Raw genomic sequence first — 25,733 nt, forward strand, 5'->3', positions numbered from 1 at the left:
TGGGTGGCTCAGTTGGTTAAGCGACTGCCTTCGACTCAGGTCATGATCCTGGAGTCCCAGGATCGAGTCCCACATCGGGCTCCCTGCTCAGCAGGGAGTCTGCTTCTCCCTCTGACCCTCCCCCGTCTCATGCTCTCTCTATCTCATTCTCTCTCTCAAATAAATAAATAAAATAAAATAAAATAAAAACACAGCCAAATGAGTAAGTTAAAGCAACAAAGTGTGGGATACACGGCTGAAAATGGAATTCTTCACTCAGAGGAAAGGATTACGAACAGCATACAGGATGCTAGTTGAAGAGATAGATAAAAACAAGAATAAAAAGCAGACAACAGTTATCCAACAGAAAGAGTCTTGAGGCGGGGATTCCGATAAATGGAACACTAGACGCATTTTTAAAAATACACATAGAGAACAAGAAAATTTCCTGAAGTGGTTAAAGGAATCAATCTGCATACTGAAAGAACACATTGAATTCCAGAAAAATTTAACACAATGTGCTCAAGGCAGTAACAGATCACAACCAAGTTACTAAACTACTTAACCTCAAAGATACAGACAGTTATAGGCACAAAGAGCACATCACCCACCAGGGGGGGAAAAGGAGGGGAAAAAAAAGGCCACCCTGAGATTTCTCCCATTGCCTCGTTAAATACAGGAAGACCCTGAAGCAATGGCCACTATGCTCTGATGGCCAGAGACTATCATACCCAGCCAAGGTGTCACTCAAGTCCAAAAGCAAGTGACAGACAGCTGTAAATGTGAGACATTACTGGGAGAAGAAAACAGGAATCTAGGCAATTAAGAGATGAGCCAAAATTGGGGCACCTGGGTGGCTCAGTCGGCTGGGCATCCGACTCTTGATCTCAGCTCAGGTTTTGATCTCAGGATCATGAGTTCAAGCCCCATGTTGGGCTCCATGCTGGGCATGGAGTCTACTTAAAAAAAGAAAAAAAGAGAGAGAGAGAGATGAGCCAAAATTAAAGATTCTGTATTAGGAAAGCCATACCTGAGTAGAAGCATTATGTCAATTTAAATAGAGGACAGAACCAAAGAATGATGGACAGCATCGTGACGGACAGAATGAAAAGTACAACATGAAGTTAATAACAACACGTTTTTAAATGAGAAACTGGAGAGGAAGGGGGGAAGAATAAGAATGCTGGCATCCTTGTCGTCTAGGCTGGGGAGTGAACGCACATGGTCAGAATTGCAACACTGCTTTAAAAAGCCACAATCCTAACCCTGTGATGCTTTCACAAATCTCTTCCCTTAACCTTCGATGAACCTTTTAGAAAATAAGCTCTCGTGTTAAGGAAACATTTATTTTTGAACTCTGCTTCTCATTACTTCAGCTTCTCATTTACTGAGATCAAGTAAAACTTAATACTTTTGTTACAAAATACCACTGTCAATTATTAGCATTGTAACTATTTTATTACAAAATAGCAGGGTTGCATTTTCACAAAGGTACTTCTGTCTACTATCATTGCCCCTGCCCTAATTGCAGTATAAAGTGGTCTTGATGAGGTGAAGCCAGGGTGACCAGAGGTTACTTTGGGTGGCTAGGATGTGGGGTGACAGACATTTTCTTCTTCGTACTTGTCAAGTGTTGATGGATTAGATTCAATGTGCATCATTTTTATGATTTTATACAAATACAGAAGGATTTGTCTTAACTAGTACAAAACACAACAGACTGGGGGGAAAAAACGTATCGAGATGTTAGCAATGCTTAGAATATGATGGTGGATGTGGTAAAAATTTTCTTCTCTGTACTTTTCTATATTTTTCCAGGAAAAAAAAAATCCAGTATTAAAGAATGTGCGGTGATGTTGGAAATTTATGGTAGTGAGTGTTCAGAGAAAAAACAAAACTAGAAGCCTCTACGTGTATTAGCACATGTACACAAAAGAGTGATGAGCACTGAGAAGGGGGTACGGAAGATCTCCTTGTCCTTCTCACTTACCAACTTAACTTCTGGAAGGTGAACATTTATGACTTGTGTAGTTAAAAAGACACATCTTGTTCTTGTTTTTGAATAGAAGGGGCTCCTCAGATGTGACGATCCCTAGCCCCAGTGATGCTGGCAGGGCAGGGAGAGCATCACTGTAGGAGGACTGAAACCCCAGATGAAGAGGATGAGGGGATTTCCAAATTCCCGTGGGGCACAGCAGTCTAGTGATGCAGCATAAATGTGGGGCAAGGGGGTGAAGACTGCCCTGAGCCAGACAGAAGCTTCAAACTCTTCCCTGTACCATTACCGTAGGGGCACACACCCAAGATGACACTCGTTAGGTCAGAAACAAAATTAAAGAGAAAAGGGCTCCATTCATACTCAATGAGAGAGCACCCTGGAATAACACACCACGCGAAAGCCTGGCATGCCCAAGCTTGTAGCCTTTATGTGCTTTCGATGGCTGAAAAACAAACAAACAAACAAAAAGAGCTCATAAAAGCAGATGAGTTTCTAAAAGGAGTTACCTTCAAGCTTCACCAACATGCAGATACTCAGCATGCTTAGACCTTAAGGTTTGGAATATTCCAACCGGAACAAAACTCACCAGTGGCTATGGCCCAGTAAACGTCTGATCCACTCAGTAACTCACCACATGCTATGGGAGAATAAACCTGGGACCCAGGCACTTGAAGCAGAATTCGAAATGGAGCGACCCGTGCATTGGAATCCAGCACTGCATCCAGAGCACCTACCAGGCGACCTTCAAAAGAAAAAAGAAAGCGCACCTCTGAGCACGGGGACTGACCAGCTGCCCACTCCCTGCGCACAGTTCAGCTGGTGTCTAAACTCGACACCAGAAGGCAGCAGGCTTGGGTCCAGGTCTTCAACTCACCTCTCAAGAGCCTGAGCTCCGTGAGCCCCAGGACTCTGGCTGCCTAGTACCAGTCATCCAACATCTGGAACAGGGCCTCACATTAACAGGCACTTAAGTACAGATTTGCAGATCCAATGACCAAGTGAACAAGGGGCCCTGGACAAGTCACCTAACCTGTTTGCTTTCCTCGGTGTCTCCATTACTGAGGCAACAGGACTCCGTACGTAAGAGCTGGGGATCTGTAGTCGGAATGCCTGACTCAAGTCCCAGCTCCCCAGTTCTCAAGCTGTGTGACATCGGGCAAGTTACTTAACCTCTCCGTGCCTTGGTCTCATTTGTAAAATGGAATAATCACAGTATACCTACCTCATAGGGTAATTGTGAGAATTAACGTATGCAACATTCAAAAGGTCTTAGACTATTTATTGCCTGGGTGTAAGAAGTACCGTTATTATTATATCATCATCTCAAAGGCAGATGAATAATCCCTGCCTACTCCAGAAGGGGACTGTGAGAAGCAAATAATAAACTGAAGTCCTTCACAGACCATAAAGCATACAAAGTAAAGGTTTATCATTCTGTTGTAATGAATATCATCATGAATCCACAGAAACACACGCCCCCACACGCCAGGTGGCAGACGATTTCAGATCGTCCCATTACTGGTAAGAGTGCCAAGCTTCTGCACTGTAAAGTTAACTCCTTTTTCCCTTTGTAATTAACAAGTATTCTGTGAAGTACTTTGAAACTATGTTCCTCATTAAATGTTCAACTCCTTTACTGCTATCAGTATGGTTTCGTGTTTTCCTACTTTATCCAATCTAGTATTACGATTATTTTGATGTTCACATGGTCTCTGACTTGGCCAGTGGGAGCCCCTTCAAGCTGGCTTCTGTGTCCTTTGGACATGTCCCCATTATTCCTTCTACTTTCTGGCATGATCAAATAATCCCAGTTCATCCTGCATTTTTCCTGCTCTAGCCCTGGAATCAGCCACTTCTCCAAGAAGCCCTGGTTCATTTAGTGAAGAATGGTATTTAAAAGCCAAGATCTGGGAGCCAGGCACATTTACTGCTCTGGGGGGTGCTTGCTCCCAGAGCCTTTCAGCGGACAGATATGTATGTATATGCATATATGTATGGGTATATATGTGTTTACATACGTATATACAAGTACACATTAACATTTTTATTTCTACACTGATTTTATACATAAAAACTGAGTTCACACCAGTACCTCCAATGGCGATCCCATACCATATTGTTCGTTCCAGTTTCTTTCCACATTTGCAACCCTCTTCTCCAACACCAAGGAACCTGGCTTCCATTATTCCTAATGTATTTACTTATCTGATCAATCCTCCTGTTGCTACCAAAGTCCCCTTTCTGACAGATGCCCTCTTCACCCTATTCGGGCTCCAACTGCCCATCCACCCCACCCATACAATCACCTTGATCTGTCCCACTTAATGGCTTGAGGGGAAGAAGGAAGGGTATAAGAGTTTTTACAGCGATTGTTCCTTAAACTGCTCAGAATTTTTGCCCCCTTACTGCCTTGCTCTCAACTTACAGATAATTGAGCAGGGCTGAAAGCTGTCAGGTGGATTAAGGGACTGCTACTTTAACACAGAACAAGCACAGCTGAATCCCTTTGCTTCTCTTTCCCAAGTCCCCACAGGGCTCTGTGATTAAAGGCACAGGCGGGGGAGGAGGAGGCAGGGTAAAGTTAAAGATGCATTTGTACAAGATTGATAAAACATGTTTGTCTGTCAAAGCCTGGAGGGGGTGAATGATAGGGAAGTGGGTGGACACTAGAAAGGTGCTAAAAACCCCACCCATCCCACATGCAGACTTAGCACTTCCCAATTTTAGAGATCGGTTGTAGAATCAGCACCTAGTTTGCTAATAAGACAAACCTGAGCAACATAAGAAGGAAGTGAGAAGGGTGGGAAATAACTTAGCATCAACACAACACAGAAGCAGTCTTTTTGACCAGAAAGAATGATTTTTTTCTCTTCAAAACCCAGGAGCTTTTGCAATGGTCAGGATGTTTTATACCAACACAACCAACCTGGTACCGAACTTCAGGGGCGGGAAGGTGGGGAGGGCAGCAATGAAGTAAAAAAGGGACCTCTAGCTTCAGCTCCACCCTGTAAAGAATTTGAAGTCCTCACGCCCATCCTAACAACGAGAAGCTGAGCAAACTCACAATCAGTAGTTTTCTGGGGCCCATCAGAGAACTAAGGTCACAGGTCAAAATCATAACCCAGAAATCTGGAGAGAAGGGACAATCCAAAGTCACAGCCAAGATCTGCTCACCTGAAGCAGAAGCCGCTGGGGCCATAAACTGGTAGGAACACTTCAGCGGCGGTTTTGACAAATTGCTGGGGTCTGAGTGTGGACTAGCAGGAAAGTCAGAAACTTCTGATGGCCACAGTCTTAGGGGGCCCCAAACCCGTACAGTTTTTACCACCAGGTTCTCATTATGAAGAGCCAGGAAAACCCCCCGCATGCTCGCCCAGGGGCAAGGGAAGAGTCCTCACAGTGCGGTGTCCTCAGAGCATTCTCCATAACACAGGCCTGCTCTCCAGGGGAAAGACTTTTCCAGAACCTTACCCCAGCTGGGCGAAGGGTGCCTCTCTGACTCCAACCTGCTCCAGTCTTCCAGTCTCACCTAAGTGGGGGGTGGGGGAGAGAAGCGTCCAAGAAACATTGTCAAGGACACATTCCAGGGACACAGACCCACTGAAAGACCGAGACTCTCTGATAAGATTTACAGGGCGCTTCTTCTCCCCATACTTTACCACCATATCAACAGACTCCGGCATGACAGCTGGAAGAGCTGAAAGACTCAGAGTCCATGTGAGGAGTTCGGGCTTTTTGGGTTTAAATGAGCTCTATGCCCAACATGGGGATTAAACTCATGACTCTGAGATCAAGAGTCCTACGCTCTGGGGCGCCTGGGTGGCTCAGTCAGTTAAGTGCAGACTCCTAGTTTCAGCTCAGGTCATGATCTCGGGGTCATGAGATGGAGCGCCCCCTCAAGGTCCATGGTCAGCGTGGAGTCCGCTGAAGATTCTCTCCCTCTCCCCCTCTCTCCTGCCCCCCACCAAATAAATAAATTAAATCTTAAAAAAAAAAGTCACATGCTCTACTGACTGAGCTAGCCAGGCGCCCTGGAGTTCGTTCTTAAGGAAGCCCAAAGACAGACCAAAGCAAGGACACCTGAGGAATCTGAGAACCTCAGGCACCTGTCGCTACAACACACAAACACAGCCCAAGTCCTGGTCAGAACATAAAACTCACACTAAAGAACTATTTCTTCAGTTCTTAGTACTCCACACATCCTGTCTGGCTTTCAGAAACAATTACAAAGCATGCCGAAAGGCCAGAAAACACAGTGAAGAGACAAAGCAAACATGAGCAAAGGAGCCTCATGCATGACACAGACGAGATGCCTGGCCAGGACTCTCAGAACCATCAGTCATTAAAAACAAGTCTGAGAAACGGTCACAGCCAAGATGACAACTGCAGGTGAGGCGGTATCCTGAGAGGGACCCTGGAGCAGAAAAAGGCCAGCGAAATCTGAATAAAACATGGACTTTGGTGAACCATCACTGTGCTCGTTTTCTACTGCTGCTCTCTGACAAGTAACTAGCAACACAAGAGCCTGAAACCAAACAAACTTATTATCTCACAGTCCTGTAGGTCGGAGGTCTGATACAGATCTCACTGAGCTAAAATCATGGTGTCAACAGGTACGTTCCGTTCTGGAGGCTCCAGGTGAGAATCCCTTTGCTTCTCTTTCCCAGCTCCCTTTATGTGGGTCCCAGCCCCTTCCTCCATCTTCAAAGCCAACACCACCACGATGAGTTCTTCTTCCAGTTTTAAAGACCCCTGTGATCACATTGAGCCCCGCTGTAGAGTTCAAGCTCATCTCCCTATACTAAGGTCCGCTGATCAGCAACCCAACTAACTCCACCTGCACCCTTCATTCCCCTTTGCCACGGAACCTAACATATTCACAGGCTTGAGTCTGTTCTGCCCACCACCATAATCCATCAATATCAGCTCGTTCATTGTAACAAATATGCCACACTAAAACGTCAATAATAGGAGAAACTGGGTGTGGGGTATAATAAGAGAACTCCCTATATTACCTTCACAATGTTTCTGTCAATCTAAAACTGTTGTAAAAAATAGAGTTTAGTGGGGCGCCTGGGTGGCTCAGTCGGTTAAGCGTCTGCCTTCAGGTCAGGTCGTGATCCCAGTCTCCTGGGATCGAGTCCCACATGGGCTCCCTGCTCAGTAGGGAATCTGCTTCTCTCTCTCTCTCAAATTAATAAATAAATCTTTTTAAAAAAATAGAATTTAATTTTTTAAAAAGTGACAAGGGGAGTCAGGCCAGTCAGCGTCGACCTGCAGACAAGGGCCCCCCACATCTGCACAAATGCAGACTGTACCTTCAGGAGCCCCAGGAACAGACAGGCTCTGAATCCGGGGTAAATCAGAGCACAAACACAAGAGAAATAGCAGACAAGGGGCCAAGATGGCAGAGAAGATGCACAAGTGGGAGGCAGGTCAGTGAGAGTTCTCAGCAGGAAAACCAAAATGAGAAATGAAACATCAGGAAGAAAAATATAACCTTAAATTTCTGCTCAATGGTGAAGGAAAAAGGTTAGTGTGGCAAAGAAATCAAAGTCATGAGAAAATGGGGTATGATGTCCACAAATTTCAAATGGGTCAAAGAGAAAAATATATTTACATACATATCAATAAAGCAAATATATGGCAAAATGTTTACACATAGCTGCTAACAAGGTATACAGCCCTACTTACTGTCTTTTTATCAGGAAGCTGAAGACAACTCACACGGATGTCTTTGAGGCAATATTTATTTGCCAGGCTCAGGCTCATCAAAAAGAAAAAATACTGAAGTTGTACATATGGTGTCCGTTTTATCATTAATCCTTTAGCCACCTCTGGAGGGAGGGATGGAGACGCTAAGGCTCTGAGCTGTAGGGACCACGGGCCCTCGCCAGTTCCAGCTCCAGAGCAGGCCTCCTCTCCCCCTGCTCTAGGGCTATCTAAGACAGGGCAACAATGATTTTCAGAAATGCTCCATCATCCACAAACCCACACTTCTAACTCCATTCAGACTGACTTGGCTCTCCCAAGCCCCGACTGGCGAAGTCTGCTCTGCCTCCACGAACGCATCCCCCCAGATGCAGGGCAGCCCCCATGGAGCATCCTGGCCTGCCTTCTGCGGCAGCTCCATATGGCTTGTCTGGCTCTACGGGAAAACCTTCCTGGCGGCTCAGGGAGTGCAACTCTCCTATTTTTAGGCTATTAGAATAACAACTCTGGCTGAGATAGATGTCGAGTGACAAGTTTTATAATTAGGGCCCAAAAGGGGCCTATGAATAATTTGCTTCTAAGTGATAATGCTGCAGTTCTTTCATTCTGGCTGCGTTTCATGCACATGGGTGGTACCAAGTTTAAGATGAAAGGGCCGCTACTGACATGGGACAGACAGGGACACTTGGAGAAGCCTGCCCACTGCCTGCTGGTTTGTATAACCTCTGTGTGCGGCCTGGGCCTTAACCACAGGCAGCAGGGGTAAAGTGCTCTGCTCTTACCAGCAAGAGCACCCTAGCGTAGTAAAACTCATTTAAAACACAGCAACACCCAGCCCCCGTGGAAAGCATTTTAAGGAAAGTCAAAAAACAGAGAGCAGCCTATTTTTTTCCCCCTGCACTGAAGAAAGCAGGTCTTCCTAATGGTGTTGGGCTTAGAATAGACCTCAGCAGCCCCAGGACAAAAAAATTCTTTTACTCCAAGAAAGAGCTTCTCATCATTACACACAAGCCATCAATGTGACGTACATCCACAGCACCGTAGTTCAGCACCATAGTCCAGGTGGGACGCTAAGTTGGTCTAGAGTTCTGACTTCACGTTAGGGCTGTTTGGTTTGGCTGCTAGCGCTGTTTTGGAGACTTAGGTGGAAAAGCAAATAAAGAACCAGGATAAAGGAAAAAACTTTTATTTGTGAAAAGTAATAAATAACCTAAAAGATCACACGAAGTCCTCTCTACTATCTTCGAAAAAAGAAGATAAATGTTGGGGATATTTGCATTCTCAACACGAGAGCTCTACCTATTCTAAGTAAAATTCATAATCCAAATTACTAGACTCTGAGTGGTTTTTTTTTTACAAAGCATTTTATATAATTCAATATACCTCTTAGTGTGTGTTCCGTATGATTCCCGCTATTTTCAGACTACAGTCGATCAGTGGGCAAAGCCACAGGGTAACTGAATCATGCAGGAAGCTCTAGCACCGGACCCCGGAGGAGCTCGGCTTTATAACTAAGTGGATAACCCAGCAGCCATGTGCCCATCACAGGGACAGGATGAGCCTGCCAAATCCACAACATGAGTCTGAGCAAGTGAAGGTCCAGAGAGGACAGCTTCAAGGGCACCACAAGGGAGGGATTCTGGCCCTGGCTCTCGAGAACAGGACAGGCAGGCACCAAGCGCCCACCTGCACGTTGCATCCCAGATACACGGGAACAAGGACAGCCACATAATGACCCTTTACCTTCTCAGGAAACCAAGACAGGATGGCCGGTACGGCGGCTACCTCTAATCAGCCAGGAGGAGTTACAATGCAGACTGACTGTCCTGTTCACGCTGGACTCAAGAGAGAGAGAATTCTTTTTGCCTTCACTCAAGGGCTGTGAAACTTCTTCACTGGGAACAGAGTTTCAGTTTTTCAAGATGGAAAGAGCTCCGGAGACAGACAGTGGCCATGGCTGCATAACAATATGAACTGTACGCTTAAAAACAGTTGAGGGGCGCGTGGGTGGCTCAGTTCGTTAAGCGTCTGACTCCTGATTTCAGCTCAGGTCATGATCTCAGGGTCGTGAGATGGAGCTCTGCGCAGAGTCTGCTTAAGATTCTCTTTCCCTCTACCCCTCCCCCTGTTCTCTTTCTCTAATAAATAAAATCTTAAAAAAAAAAACAGTTGAGATGGCTAATGTTGTGTGTATTTTACCACAATTCTTTAAAAAAAGCATGACAATTCTAATGGTCAAATGTCCACAGTTGGGCTCCTAAAGTAAATACAAAAACAACTTTTCCTAACTCTATTCCCCAAGTGATGAATCATTAATGCATTTGAACATAAACGTGCTCTGTGTCCACACTGCTGAACCCTGACACGTTCTTCTAGTGGCTCCATAAATAATCCTTGGATGGGGACCAAGCCGCCTGCTTTGGCTCAGACGAACATAAGGATCCTGTCATAGTGAACCTCCGAGAGGGGTGACGTAACGTTCAAAGTGCATGACAACAAGAATCCTGCACAAAACACCATCATGACAGCCAGTTCCAAACACAGTGACTGCCCTGCCTTAACAGACACATGTTGCCTATGGATATAATGAACACTATCTTGAAAATTCCCCAGCATTTCCATCCACTTGACCGGCCATTTATCTGGTCTTCTGGCATGATGGGTTATGTAAGGCAATTAGGATTAAATTCTTACAGTGCAGGAATGATTCAAGGCTATGAAATGAAAGGTAAGGGGCAAAAAAACAAGAATCAACAAAGAGGTTGACTTTAAGACCTGATACCATCTCCAAATGAGATGCTGGCTGCCAGGGGCATCTGGGAAGAATGGATGCCTTCTCCACCTCTATATTTCCAAGCCCACCACAATCCAGGGTTGCCCAAAGCTCTTCCCTGGACACCGAAAGATCATTTTTGGTCCCTCCCAAAGGCTATCGAATCATCCTGATGGTTCTAGCCCCATGGTAACCTGCCCTTCCCATTCTGTCAGCCCTTTTCAGGTATCTGTCACCCTCTTTTTTTTTTTTGACATACAAAAAGGTATACATAATTAATATATGAGTTTGAAGATAAGTATACACCCATGAAACCATCACCACATTCTACGCCATAAACATGCCCATCGCCTCCAAAAGTTTCCTCCCACCCTCTTATTAATATGTAACATTGTGATAAGAACATCTAACATAAGATCTACCCTCTTAGCAAACATTTAAGTGTACAAGATTGTTAACTATAGGCATTATGCCGTATAGTGGATCTCTAGGACATGCTCATCTTGTATAACTGAAACTTGGTACCCTCCGACTCATTCCTCCCCGTTCTCTGCTCCCCCTAGCCCCTGGCAACCACCATTCCATTCTCTGCTTCCATGGTTCTCACTATTTTAGATTCATCATATCATATAAGTGGTATTATGTAGCATTTGTCCTTCTGTGACTGGCTTATTTCGCTTAGCATAATGTCCTCGAGGTTTATCCACATTGTTGAAAATGGCAGGATTTCCTTCTCTTTTAAGGTACTGCCACTCATTTTAATCCCAAACCTTCCTCCTTAGATTCCAGTAACCCCTAACCAATGAAGACTAGAACTATCCCCTAATCCACGAAGCCTAGAAAAACAAGTCAAAAAGTCATGTTATACCGACCCTGGTCCAATCAAATGTAAGAGCAGCAGCTATACTCCCTTGCCAGTTTCTGCTGCTTCAAAAGAATCAAAATCCTTCTGCAAAACATCTCTGAACTCTCCATTTTGTTGAGAAACTATCTGCCTGGGTCAAGTCTTTAAACAGCCTGGTATACTCTGGTGCCTGTGGACTTTTACAGTAGACTTCCTGTTTGAGAAGTAATAATTTATCACCTTCGACATCCTGTGTTTAACAAGCCCAGCAGGCATTATTACCTATACTCCCAAAATCGCATTAAGAGAACCAGTTATAAAGAGAATCTTTTCCAGGGGCGCCTAGGTGGCTCAATCAGTTAAGCCTCTGCCTTTGGTGGGATCGAGCCCCCTCGTGGGGCTCCCTGCTCAGTGCGGAGTCTGCTTCTCCCTCTCCCTCTGCCCCTCCCCCTGCTCATTCTCTCTCTCCCCCTCTCTCTAATAAATAAATAAAATCTTTAAAAAATATATCTTTTCCAAAAATCTTCCCTAAAATAATAAAGTTTAGTCTCAATTTGCCCTTCTAAAGCAATCTGTTTTTTTCTTGATTACAAAATAAATACACGTTTTGAACTACAGAAAACCACAAAGAACAACATTCTTCTCACATCTTGCCACCTGACAATAACCCTTGGTATATGCCCTTTTGGCCTCCTTTCTAACTAGTCACAGATAAAGACTTCTCCGTTCCCACATCGGGGATATTGAAGATTGGAAGTGAAAAACAAGGCTGAGCATGAAGTCCAAAGAACTGTCCCTTCGTGCTCTGAAACAGTTACAGAAAGGTTGCTAAACTTGGTCAACAAGATTCATATGTGGTGCATAAACAAGTTGACCAGCCAAATTTCATTAAATGCAGCCTGCTGCCTGATAGCACCGCATGCTGTTAAAGTCACAATTCTGCCTCCGACTCGCCAACCACACTGGTGTTTAATGGCCCCGTACACACTTAAAGGCAGGAAATGGAGCTTAGAGGCATTCAAGGATTGCAGAAAAATAAATAAGGTAAGGCAATAGTACCTCCTTTGCAAAATGGAAATCAATAGGAGAGTCAAAAGGGTCAGTGAAGCAAGACATTTCCATAGACCCAAGTTCAAAATGAAAGACAGTACTTTGCTGGATTCCAGCTCCTCGCCTGGAAAGAGCCCCCTGGGAGGCTATAAAACTGCAAACAAGGCTTAAAAGGGATGAGTCCGCCTGCTTCATCAGGCTTACCAAACTACATGCATTTCAATACAGCAACTCGTGCAATTTTTAAGACACGTTTAGTGACCACCTACTATGTGCCAGGCACACTGAAGTTTGATTAACCCTTCCCCAGAAGTAAAGTCTTGTCATCATCGCGAAACTGCAGCCCTGAGGCCACAGTGGGTTCCATTCATCTGGAGAGTATGCAGGTATACCAAAAGAGGTCAAGCTTAGCACACCGCTGTTTGACACGATTATTCACAATACCCTTTACTATCCTGCAATAAAGCCCATACTTCTGACTTTGGTTTCAACATTTCTGTCCTTGATAACAAGTCTTTTTAGGCATCAAATTACCCCTAATTTGCTATTACTAAATGTTAGATGTTTATAACCTCTACAAGTTTCTTACTTTAAATGCACGTACTGGGGGAAAGGCAAGGAACCCCTTATCAGTTCCCAACACCTGGCGTACCTGGCTCCTGGTGTGCCTTTAATAAATATTTGCTTAATAAATCCTCTGAGTAAAATAAAATCAAAGAACACAGGTCTTTAAGTTCACTTGAAAGAAATTATTTTTTCATATGCTACAAGTAGCTGGAGTTTTGTTCACTGTGGATTCTGAGCTTGAAATCCGATTACTCAGAGTCTGCCATCTGTCAGTCTTTCCGAGACTTACAATAGACCAACAATTGCATGGTTCTGTTGCAGAACTCCACTAATCTTATCTTAGACCAGGCAGGAGGTAAGGGTTTCAGTAACTAAATTTATCTCAGGGATTAAGTAGATTTTCTTATTTTTTGTTTTGTTTTGCTGTTAGCAGAAAGCACACAGCCCGGAAGCCCCAGCCTGTACTAAATACATACTCTGAAATGCTGAGCCCTCCCTTCTAGAAGATCATACAGATGGTAATTTAACCATTAATGCAGGAAAGGCAGAAAAAGGACAACACGGCCAGCTAGAGAGGAGGGAGAACATCCGATCTCCCCAAGAACAGGTGTTCCAGCCCATGGAAATAAGGAAGTAGATTTACTCCTATGGCCCATGGTCTGCCTTCCCCATCAGGTGACACTCCTATAGACCCGGTCTGTAAGAAGCCACCAGTCCGCACATGTCACAGAACATGTTGCCATCTTCAGGTCCTAAGAAAGCCTTGGTACAGGGCTTAGGCATGTGTGGGTCATGACAGGGTCCAAGGCAGAATCGGGGAAGAAAGGGACAGAGGATAAAAATGACAGCTTACCCCTGTCTCTACAGCCATCATACATCATGGAACAGTGGTCACCTAGCCCTTTAGAAAACGTTTCTTTCTGAACCCAAGATGCCCATCTACCAATGTCCATGGGCTGAGAGCCAGTGGGGAAAAGCAAACATGGAGCCAGTAAATAGAGGGAGAAAAAAAATCAAATTAAATTAAAATTTAATCAGATCGAATGGAGACGCCTTAGCAGCTGTAATTTACTTTCTCAGACTCATGGATGGCTCTTTATTACAGGAGTTTTCTACTGGGAATTCTGATCTTGAAATCTGACTATTCAAAGCCTTCCTCACTTAGGAAGAGCTGCTGCAGCCTTCAGACTCTGGATCCCTGCAACAAGCCAGTGCAGAGCGCTTGTTGGCCAAACGCTCTGACGTTTATTCTGCAGACATCCACCCCGTGGTAATGACAGAACGAGGACATCGCATGACCTGGCTCTTCCATTCAGAGCACTTTTGTGTTGGAGAAGCTGGCCACCAGAAGAAACCAGGTTAAGTCCTTATCACATAAGGCTGAGGACATAGGAGGATCCCAAGAGACAAGCAACTTTCAGCAGGGTGTTGGTTAGCCAAGACCTAAAAGGCCTCTCTTTATATCATTTAAGACAATTTTAAGTTGTTAGAGCAGTAAGAGTGGACGTAAAAATAAATACAAGAAAAGTCCCCATTCAATCCCACCGGATCAACAAATCAAACTAACTTCACGTTTCTGTGCTTCCTCTTAGCAAATGGGTGATATTTATTTCACTGAGAAAGGTGAAGTGGGTTGCAAAGTAATATGTTAGTACTCAACCAGTCTCAGAGAGCTGAGTAATATCCCCAATGTCCTGAGAAGACCCAGAAGACTCATGGACTCCATTCCACAGGAAGCCCCAAAGAACACTCAGTTGATCTAAACTAGAGAACCCATATATTCAGGAGTCACAAAGTCCTGGGTTCAAATCCCGACTCTGTCCCTTACTAGCTGTGTGGCTTAGATAAGTGTCCTCACTTCCGTCACTCTGTTTCCTCCTATGTCCAGTGAGGTCTGCATGGTTCTTGAAACACATGCAGAGCACCTGTTACAGACTGAGTGGTGTCCTCCCACAGAAGATGCTGAAATCCTAACCCCCAGGTCCTCACGATGTGACCTGACTTGGAAATTGGGTCTTTGCAGGTGTCATTATTAAAATGAGGTCATACTGGGCTAATCTGACTAGTGTCCACATGAGAAGACACTCAGGGAGAATTCCATGTGACACTGAAGGCAGAGATTAGAGCTGTCCGGCTGCAAGGAATCTCAAAGACTTTCAGCCATCACCAGAAGCAAGGAAGAGGCAAGAAAGGATTCTCCTACGGGCGTCAGGGAGCATGGCCCACTAACTTCCTGATTTAGAGCTTCCAGACCCCAGAACTATTGTTCTGTTGTTTTAAGCAACCCAGTTTGTGGTTCTTTGTTACGACAGCCCTAGGCAACTAATGCACTGCCCCACTCAGGGAGACTTCCTACTGGTCCGAGTGCACGCATGCAAAGAGGGAGAGAGCGTCCAACATACAATGTACGACCGTCTTTCCGGACCCAAAGTGGATTGCATAACCAAGATCTATTTACTAATTGTTAACATTATTTATTTTATCTATTGCCCTGGCTTGTCAATAATCTAAGCATACGAAAAGACAAATTCAGGGAAGAGGCACCCATTCATTCAAAGTCCACAGCAGTTGCTTAGAGGGAAAAACATTTTTTAAGCCTTTAGAAGAGTGAACACCTTGGAATTTGCCTGTATGGGGAGGTAAGGGAGAGAGCCCCCTGCATGGAAGCTGGAGAGTCTGCTCCTGATAACTTCCTCGTGATCAACATAAACACAATGCTTATTCGAAGAAGTTCCTGAAATGGCCGAAGTTACAGTTATCGTGGTTCCCATTGGTCACAGTCATGCTTAGGTGAGGACTGGGCCCACTTCAATGTGAGGGGCAGGGGGCTCTCACTGCTCCTGGCACATGGCCAGGCCCCCAGGCCCCGCCCAGAGACTCCAGTCCTATGGCCCTGGTTAGGGCCTGGCCTTGGCATTTCTAAGTGCCCTCAGGGGGTCTCATGTGCAGAGGGGTGGAGGGCTGCTGGCCGTGCATCTTCCAGCCCCTGGTCCAAATCTTTTCTACTCCACAGAAACCTGCAGTACCCCCTTCACATGAAGACCCCTCCAGCCAATGGGCCTGAAGGGACGGGGAAGCAAGGAAGGTGGGTACAAACTACTCTACTCACAGATTCCTTCACAACAGCCCCTGGTCCCTATGTCTCGGCAGACTGAGGAGCCCACATGTCCTCTCCACCCACGTGTCCCGTCTCCATCTGCCATGTTGCTCCCTTCCAGCTGGCCTCAGAAGAGACACAAGCCTCCCATTCATATTCCTGACTCCTTCCCTCCTGGACCCAGTTGCATTAATGACCCCTCTGAATCTGAAACAGGTGTTCCCAGAGCACCTGGGTGGCTCAGTCAGTTGAGCATCTGACTCTTGGTTTCGACTCAGTTCATGATCTCAGGGTCGTGAGATCAAGCCCCCCTGTGAGGCTCCGCAATCAGAGTGGAGTTGGCTTGAGATTCTCTCTCTCCCTCTCCCTCTGTCCTACCCCCCACTCGCTCTCTCTAAACAATCAACCAATCAATCACATGTTCCCTCCAATCTTTGGCTTCAATGCAGAGTAGCTGCATAGGGGAGCTTCCAAAATACTGATGCCTGGGCCGGGCCCCGGAGTCTGGTGTAATTGGTCTGGGGTGCTGCCTGGGCTCCCCTGTGATTCAGCTGTGCAGGCTGACTGAGAACCACCACCCCAGGATCTTTCTCCAGATTCCTTAAGGCTCTTGACCCTGCTATTTTGCCCTTGAGCTGGTGATTCCGTTTGCTCCTTTCACCTTGAAAGTTGCAGAAAAGTGAAACACATTTACCACCCCCTTTCTTCTTTACCCATTCCATCTGGCCTCCATCCAGACAATTCTTCTGCGGGGGTCCCTGAAAGGACAACGACCATGTTTTGACACATCACTCATTCCACTCAAGCCTTAATTTTCTTATTGTAAAATGAGGATAATAATCCCCCTCACTGGTCACAGTAAGGACCAGATAAAACAAGACAATGTATACAAAGATGTCTCTCTCCATAAAACAGGCAAAATAACCCAAGTAAGCAAAGGACTGGTGTGGAATCCTGGTCTCCTGTCCTCCTGGCTGCTCCTGGCCTCCCTTGTGCCTTTGTTCAGGGGCTTGTCCCCATGGTTCAGGGAGGGTCCCTGACTCCTGCCATAGGCAGCACCAAGGGGAGGGAGGGGCAAGAGGCCAGCAACAGGGATGCTCTATCATCGGAAAGCCAGCTCCTCCGACCAAATAGGGCTGACAGGAAAACCCACACATGCTGAGGGCCACCCTAACCCTTCTCAGCCATTGCTCCCAGTGCAAATCCTCCCTCACACACCCTCAGGGACAGGCCTTCCTAGGCTCTGATCTGCATCTGTCCACCTGTCCCGTACATCTCAGGATTAGCCGCGGGTGACTCCACGGGCTCTCAATCCTGCCTGAGCACTGGAATCACCTGGAGAGATTTCAAATCCTAATCCAGAGATGCAAGAGGTGTGTGGTGTGGCTTGGGGTGGAGGCTACTGAGAACTCTCCAGGATCCTGAATCACTGGTTCAGGCCTATTATTTGCACAATAAGCAGGGGCCTTCATTATCTGATGAAGCTGCTAAAGAGAACAGAAAGTGAAGGTAAGGATAAACCAATCTACAATAGCCAAGACATGGAAAAAACCTAAGTGTCCATCAACAGATGAATGGATAAAAGACACGGAATAATACACACACACACACACACACACACACACACACACAATGGAATATTATTCAGCCAAGAGAAAGAAGGAAATCCTACCATTTGCAAATGGATGGACCTTGAGGGCATTATGCTAACAGAGAGAAGGCAGAGAAAGACAAACACTGTATGATATCACTTACATATAGAATCTAAAAGAAGCTGAACCCATAAAAACAGAGTAAATTGGTGGTTACCACAGGCTGGAGGGTGGGGAAATGAGCTGTTTAAGGATACACACATGCAACTAACAATTTCTGGAGAGCTAAAGCACAACATAGTGATTATAGTCAACAATACTGTATTATAAACTTCAAAGTTGCTAAGAGACTAGATCTTAATAGTTCCCACCACAAAAAAGAAATAATAATTATGTGACAGGATAGAAGAGTTAGCTAACATTACAATGGTAATCATATTGCAATTTACAAACGTATTAAATCAGCACATTGTACACCTTCTACAGTGTTATATATCAATTATATCTCAATTTTAAAAAAATAATAAACCAGTCCACCTATAGGGGAAAGCCACCTGTCAGTCTCCTTAGTAAAATAACTAAATGCAAAAGCACAGAAGCCCCATGCAAGAAATCCCAATCTCAGCAGAAACACTGGATAAGAAACAAAGTCCCAGGAAACCCCTGGACAGACCCAAGGACACGGTGGACAGCTGATGCATGTGTGACCCTAACACAAGCTTGCCCTCTACCAGGGCATGGGCTAAGGACATATGGTCTTTGGAAAGAAGGCATTCAGAGGGCATGTGCACATACACACACACTTGTATACATGGAAGAACTTCTGAGTGAGGCAGCTATGCCTTACAGCTCAGAAACTGATACCTGTTATTTTTTTTAAAGATTTTATTTATTTATTTTAGAGAGAAAGAGAGTGTGTTCGCGAGCAGGGGGGAGGGGCAGAGGGAGGGAGAGAGAATCTCAAGCTGACTCTGCAAGGAATGCGGAGCCCCATACGGGGCTCAATCTTCACGACCCTGAGCTCATGACCTGAGCTGAAATCAAGAGTCAGATGCTCAGGGGCATCTGGGTGGCTCAGTTGGTTAAGCGACTGCCTCCGGCTCAGGTCATGATCCTGGAGTCCCGGGTTCGAGTCCCACATCGGGCTCCCTGCTCAGCGGGGAGTCTGCTTCTCCCTCTGATCCTCCCCCTCTCATGCTCTCTCTCTCTCAAATAAATAAATAAAATCTTTAAAAAAAAAAAAGAGTCAGATGTTCAGCTGACTTTGCCACCCAAGCACCCCACTGATCCCTATTATTATAGTGAAATGCTAGCAATCCATTGAAGGGTTTTTAATTTTGTTTTAACTTCTTAGCCTTTCTGAAATTCAGCAGCCCAGAAATATTGAACTTAGAAGTCACATGACAATACTGACCAGCTTCACCTAAGAGAGTCTATGACAGAGCAAATCTCCATCTCCCCTGACGGAATACAGTAAAGCGTCTCAAATCACCAAGGAGCTCTTTTGAGAGGAAAGAAAAATAAAGTCAGAAAAAAACAATTCCAAAGAGCGTTACTGAAAAAATACAAAGCAATACCACAGTCTAGCCTTTATAACATTGTTATCAGCGGTGCCTATGTGAATACAAGCCATTTCAGCCCCCCACCCTCAGCCCCACCCCCACGCTGTGGATATCATCACTGCCGTCATCAGCTAACACCCATCACACATACAGCATGTGCCAGGGGCTGCAACAAGCTCTTCCCACTCATTACCTCTGTTTAAGACCCTCTATGCTGGGGCGCCTGGGTGGCTCAGTTAAGCATGGACTCTTGATTTCAGCTCAGGTCATGATCTCAGGATCGTGAGATCAAGCCCCACGCGGAGCCCTGCAATAGGCTCCACACTGAGCGTGGAACCAGCTTAAGATTCTCCCTCTCTCTCTGCCCCTCCCCCTCCCAATACACGCTCTCTCTCTAAAAATATTAAGAAAACATTAAATAAGAAAAAACGACTCCTTATGCTAAAGGTGGGCATGGTTTTACCCCTAAGGCTCAGAAAGATTATGTAGCTGGTACAAGGTCACGCAGCAAATGACGTGGGGGAGGAGTCAGGATTCATATACAGGGAAGATGTCCCCAAACTAGCATCTTTTACCTCCTATGCTTAGACTAACAGCCTACGCTTTTTTTTTTTTTTTAAGATTTTATTTATCCATTTGAGAGAGAGTGCGTGCGTGTGTATGAGTGGGGTGAGGGGCAGAAGAAGCAGACTCCCCGCTGAGTGGTGAGCCCAATGCGGGGCTCAAACCCAGGACCCCAAGATCACGACCTGAGCCAAAGTCAGACGATTAACTGACTGAGCCACGCAGGTGCCCCTAACAGCCTGTGCTTCTGAGCAGACCAACTCATGTTCCCAGCATGGAGAACAGAAGGGCAACATGGGCGCTGGCACTAGCAGGCTACTTGCTAAATGAGGAATCCTTGAAAGGCAGGCAGGCGTAGCCCTGGGCAGTCACTTCACCGAAGGGGAAAGAAGGTTTCCTCAGGAAACATCCACACACACACCCCATGCCATCACAGAGATCCCCGAACCCAGCGAGAGCCCCTAGGGAGCAACACCTACACTCCCAGATCCTTAGGAAGAGAAGGGTCTGAAAGGAGTCCGTCCCTGGCACCTACCACCAACATGTCCGCTACACCACTTGGGCCAGCAGGAGCCAGGCTGAATTTCTGCAATTGCTTGACTCTTTCATTCAACCAAGCAAAATGTAGGCTGTCTGTTCAGGAGTGAATTCCATATCCCACAAGAAAAGCTAGGGAGAAAACATGGAGTAAGTAAGCATGACTACCGTCCTGGCATGGCGTACTGTCTCCTGCAGGACTACTCACGAAATCCAGTCGCTGGGAGCAATGTGAGCTCTCGACACCACCAAGGAGATGATCAGAGGGAATGATTACGAGCTACAATCATCACCCACATCCTAAAAGATGGGGAAAACAATCCTAGCGACAGGTAGCATGTGTGCTGAGGACCATCCAACTAGAACAGGGGCCCAATTCATCAATACCTACATATTTTTTAAGCACTCGCCCTTGGGAAGAATGCACACAGGCCTCTGAACCATCCCCTGCGAGAGGGCCATGATGTGGAAGAACAGAGTGTTACTTATTCACTAACCAGGTGACCGTGAGCAAGTCATTGTTTTAACAGCTTGGCACGGTGTAGTACTAAGTGTCAACAGAAGTTAAGATGCTGGGAGTGACACAGGCCACCTCCCCAGTCTTAAGTTCCTCATCCAAAACACAAGGGTCCCGTTCACAGATGGACCTGAGCAAGCCCACTGCGCTGACATCCCTCAGGCAGCCTGGGTGGGGTGGGGTGGCGTGGCAGGGGCAGGGGCAGGGGCAGGAAGTAGGTGTCCGGAGGGAGGCTGAGTAAATCACACAAACACACAAAATATGTTGTGACACATCTTCTAGTGCTATTATTCTGTGAAGTAAAAAAACAAGATACGAAACTGCATATCCCTATGAGTGCAATTATATAAACGAAATTCACGGATAAAGCTAGAAAATCAATTCAAAAAAGTTAACTGTGGGATTTTGGGTTTTCTCTTTTTTTCCCCTATTTTTTTCCAATTTTCTACAAGTAGCATTTATTTATAAGATAGTGGGAGAAAGCATCACTACAGAATGTTTTTAATGTTTTCTTTTCTAATTTAAAGAATGAAATTATGACCAGAAATAATCTTTAAAGGCTTTAAAATAATTTTTTTAGGGGTGCCTGGGTGGCTCAGTCAGGTCAAGCGTCTGCCTTCAGTCCTGGGATCGAGCCCCACATCGTGCTCCCCTCTCAGCAGGGAGTCTGCTTCTCCCTCTCCCTCTGTGTGCTCTCTCTCTCAAATAAATAAATCTTTAAAATAAAATAAATTTAAATTAAATTAAAATAACTTCTTAAAACAAAACATTACCCCCAAATTTGGAAGCTCGGTGCACCGGTGTTCTCACCAGGGCACACCTCACGTCAGCATGCTGCAAGCCCTTCACAGTGGTGCCAAATGTTGGTCAGAGTGTGAAATGTGGGGGGTTTTTTTTTTTTTTTTTGCCACAGCCAGGACTACAGACTTGCACCGTGGTGTGTGTCGGACAAAACATCAGGCCCAGCAGCAGTGTAATGTGGGTATGTGAGCTCTAGCAGACGAAAGGTGAGAGGCACAGCAGGACGGCAAGCTGCACCTGTGTCACCAGAACACAGGAGGTCAAGGCCTTGCAAACACATGAAACGGAGCAGGAAAGTCAGACATTGACAGAAGTGCAAAGGGCACACCAGCCAAAGGTGTGAGAGCCAAGAGACGGTGTGACACCACAGCCCTGATGGGCTGCAACCGTTGCTAAGGAGCTGAGCTACAATCTGGCAGGATTCACAGTGGGCACGATTCTGAACCACCTGGGATCCACCGCTCTAGATGTAGGAAGCATCTCAAGCATGCTCCAAAACCAATGCGCAAGGCCAGGGGGAAGGTATACACCTCGTTCTCAAACCTGTCCCTTCACAATCTGTGAGTTTTGTGTTTTTGAGCTTTTTTTCTTTCATGCTGTCATTCTAACCACTTCTCCTAAGAGAGACCATTTTAACCTTCCTGTCTGGTGTTACCGTGTCATTGCTACAAGTTTACCTTATAAATGAGAGGAGGATTCGTTACTTTAATAGACAACTAGTTGTTTAGATTCGGCGAAGTGCTCATGGAATTCTCTGCAGGCCAGAGAACACATTTCTCCCACGGCCACCGGCCCCATCTCCACACAGCACCTTACAAACACATGGTCAGAGGCTGCCAGAACCAGCAAGAGAGAGGAGGCAGAGGATTCACTGTAAAGTAATCTCCAACAATAGAAGAATAACTCAAACCTTTTTTCCTTTCTTTACATACATTTAAGAAAGTACTTCCGTCATTACATAAATGCAGCATATAAAGTGCTGTTGGGTCCAAGAAAAGTGCATTTGATATTCCAAGGCTCTATGAGAAATGCTTTCAAATTCCCTAAAAATAATTGCTATAGAGTCCCAAAAGGGTTGTTTGCAGGCTAACCAAGATTTAAAAACTACCAGATTTCTATTCCCCAAATCCAGAAGACTCACACTAAAACACAACTCTTCAAATTTAAGGAAAACTTCATGATAATTCAACATATATATTCAGTTGGCTGAAGGGGAGAGAATAGATTGCCAAGGGCTTTAAGTAAACTCTCAGCTGACAGAAGGTGAGTAAGGGTTATTCCCCAAGAGAATTCACTAAAAGTAAGACTGAATTTGAGGATGTGGTCTTTTTTTTTTTTTTGGTACACAGCCCAGGTCGACCAGCTGCCAGTAGTACTTGCAGATTATTACTTAGGAAGCTGGGGGAAAAAAAAAAAAATTCCTACAATCAGAGAGTCACGAAAGGCCAAGCAGGCAAAATTCTTCTTCAAAGCGTTTGGAGACGTGGCGGGACTTACCCCCCCCCCCACAGCAGGGCAGGACAAGTACTCCCCTAAATGGGCTTGTGAGCAGAGATTCAGAGCCCGCACCTTGTCAACTGAGCCAAGCTCTTTAATACACAAACTATCTCACAGATAAACAATACAGATCACCAAGGAACACATTCATGACATTTGTGTGTGAATTAATTTCCTCTGAGCAAATGATATTTTTATGCCTGTTTAAAAAACAAGTGGTCTCCCATGACAGATGCATTCATCATCCAAACAATCAAGCAGCCTTCCGGCCACTCCTCTGTCCAACAGCCAACAAGCGCAGTCGGCAACACGGCACCTCTGGAGCCCGCGGGGCGCCCGGGGCCAGGGTTCAGATTCTGAAAACAGACTCCCGCATTCCTGAACCTGCTATTCACAGCCACTCCCTCTCAAGAGTAGACAAAATGAGCAGTTAAAAAAAAATTGTAGGAAATATCCCATTTTCCATGTCTTAGGTACCCAGACCAGAATAACAGTATTTTTACAGATTTATGAAGCTCCTGCAAAGACAGCAACTTGAGAAAATAGATTTTTTTTAAATTTTTTTTTTTTTTTTAAGATTTTATTTATTTGCGAGGGAGAGAATGAGAGACAGAGAGCATGAGAGGGAGGAGGGTCAGAGAGAGAAGCAGACTCCCCGCTGAGCAGGGAGCCCGATGTGGGACTCGATCCCGGGACTCCAGGATCATGACCTGAGCCGAAGGCAGTCGCTTAACCAACTGAGCCACCCAGGCGCCCGAGAAAATAGATTTTTTAAAAAAAGCTTCCTTGCAGAAGTTGTATTTTGACAAAGCAAGGCAGATTCTAATCTATTAGAATTTCATTTATTTTGGGGCACCTGGGTGGCTCAGTCGGTTAAGCATCCGCCTTTGGCTCAGGTCATGATCCCATGGTCCTGGGATTGAGCCCCACATCCGGCTCCCTGCTCAGCAGGGAGCCTGCTTCTCCCTCTCCCTCTGTTGCTCCCCCTGCTTGTGCTCTCTCTGTCAAATAAATAAATAAATAAACAAATAAATAAAACCTTAAAAAAGAATTTCATTTATTTTAAAAATCCTTATTTGTGTTTCAAAAAAGTCCTGCCTTTACTTCCAGTAATCCTCTGAAAAAAGCAACCAAAACCACAAGCCCTCAAGATCAGAAATAAATCATGTCAGGCAATGTTTCCTATCTTTTTACACCTAATAATAGTGTGAACTAGCTTGAAGATATGAGGTAGAGCCTCTTTTATGATGTAGCACCATGATATGGAGTCCAGAGGTTTAGGGATATCTAAAGGTATTGTATAAAAACTGTCACCTAAAAAAATTTTTTTCTTGGGGCACCTGGGTGGCTCAGTCAGTTCAGCATCTGCCTTCGGCTCAGGTCATGATCCCAGGGTCCTGGGATCGAGCCCCGCATCGGGCTCCCTGCTCAGCAGGGAGTCTGCTTCTCCCTCTCCCTGCCACTCCCCTGCTTGGGCTCTCTCTCTCTCTCACTGTCAAATAAATACATAAAATCTTTTTAAAATTTTTTCTTTTAATTAAAAAAAAAAAAGTCACCTTTCCCTAATACCAAAGTCAGGCAGAGTAACCAAAATGCATACGTTAAATTCAGAGATATCCCAAAACCTCATTTGAGTTTGCAACTCTTTCTTCATCCATCAGACATTTTAATTGCTGGCATTAACTAATTACAGTAGTTAATTAATTACAGGTAACAAATTTGAACTCCCTCTTCTTCCCCTTTAGATTCTATTAGGTTATAATGTCTTGAAGGTAAGAACTGTCTACCACAAGCATCTCTACTGTGCACATATGGACTTTCCATAAATACTTGTTGAGTGTTGCTGACTGATCAGCTTTATAGAAAGAAAAAGTGCCAGGGCTCTGCTAACAATAGTTTGACAATTCAGATGGCTATAATAGCCTCAGTTTGCAAAATGAGGACACCAAGTGGCCTAGACAAGTCTTCATGTACAGATTAAATGAGATAAAGTAGATGAAAACACTATGAAAAGTAAAATACAATATGCAAAAATGCTGCATTATTATTGCAGAGTAATAAGCAATAATTTTTTTTAAAAAAATAGGAAGTTTGGAAGAAAAAGGCATTACAACTTGGCTGTTCTTTCTTGGAGAAAACAAAGACTGACAACTGTAAGTAATAAAGAAAGACAAGGTCAATTTTAGACAGTGACCAAGTCTTGAGGTGGGCAGAGCAAGAGAGCTTTCCTATCTAATTCTCTGGAGACAGCGTCACTATTTCTGAGCAAGTGAAAATTATATCCACAGCCCCTTCTACTTTCTCCTCCTTCCCTTTGCTTCCTCTCCTCTCTAAGATTAGAAGGACTCTAATCTTAAAAGTTCTATCACAAGAAAAATAAATTTATAACTAGGTACAGTGATGGATGTTAACTAGACTTATTGTGGTGATCATTTCAGGATATATACATATATTAAGCCATTAGGCTGTATACCTAAAACTAATATCATGTTATATGTCAATTCTATCTCAATTTAAAAAAGACGACGACAACAACTAGACACAAACAGAATGCTTTGAAATCGCTGACCTTTTAGAGCCACAAGGAACTACAGAGATGAGAGGGACCAGCGTGCTTATTTGACAGGTGAGGAATCTGAGCC

At 44.9% G+C, this 25,733-nt stretch overlaps 1 protein-coding gene across 4 annotated transcripts in view; it reads right to left on the reverse strand.

Moving 5' to 3' along the window:
* The window catches only part of TBC1D8 (TBC1 domain family member 8), a 104,494-nt gene that overhangs the window by 62,070 nt on the left and 16,691 nt on the right, over positions 1–25,733 (reverse strand). For 2 of the 4 annotated variants that reach the window (XM_032419614.1, XM_032419613.1), the window contains exon 2: positions 2,610–2,720. In XM_032419614.1, the coding sequence (XP_032275505.1) occupies positions 2,610–2,720 (111 nt within the window). Of the gene's footprint in view, positions 1–2,564; positions 2,721–25,733 lie in introns of all 4 variants that reach the window. The other 2 variants (XM_032419612.1, XM_032419611.1) reach the window with 1 other exon arrangement.

This window comes from Phoca vitulina, unplaced genomic scaffold (genome assembly GCF_004348235.1).
Source record: "Phoca vitulina isolate PV1807 unplaced genomic scaffold, GSC_HSeal_1.0 scaffold22, whole genome shotgun sequence".
NCBI classification, from domain to species: Eukaryota; Metazoa; Chordata; class Mammalia; order Carnivora; family Phocidae; genus Phoca; species Phoca vitulina.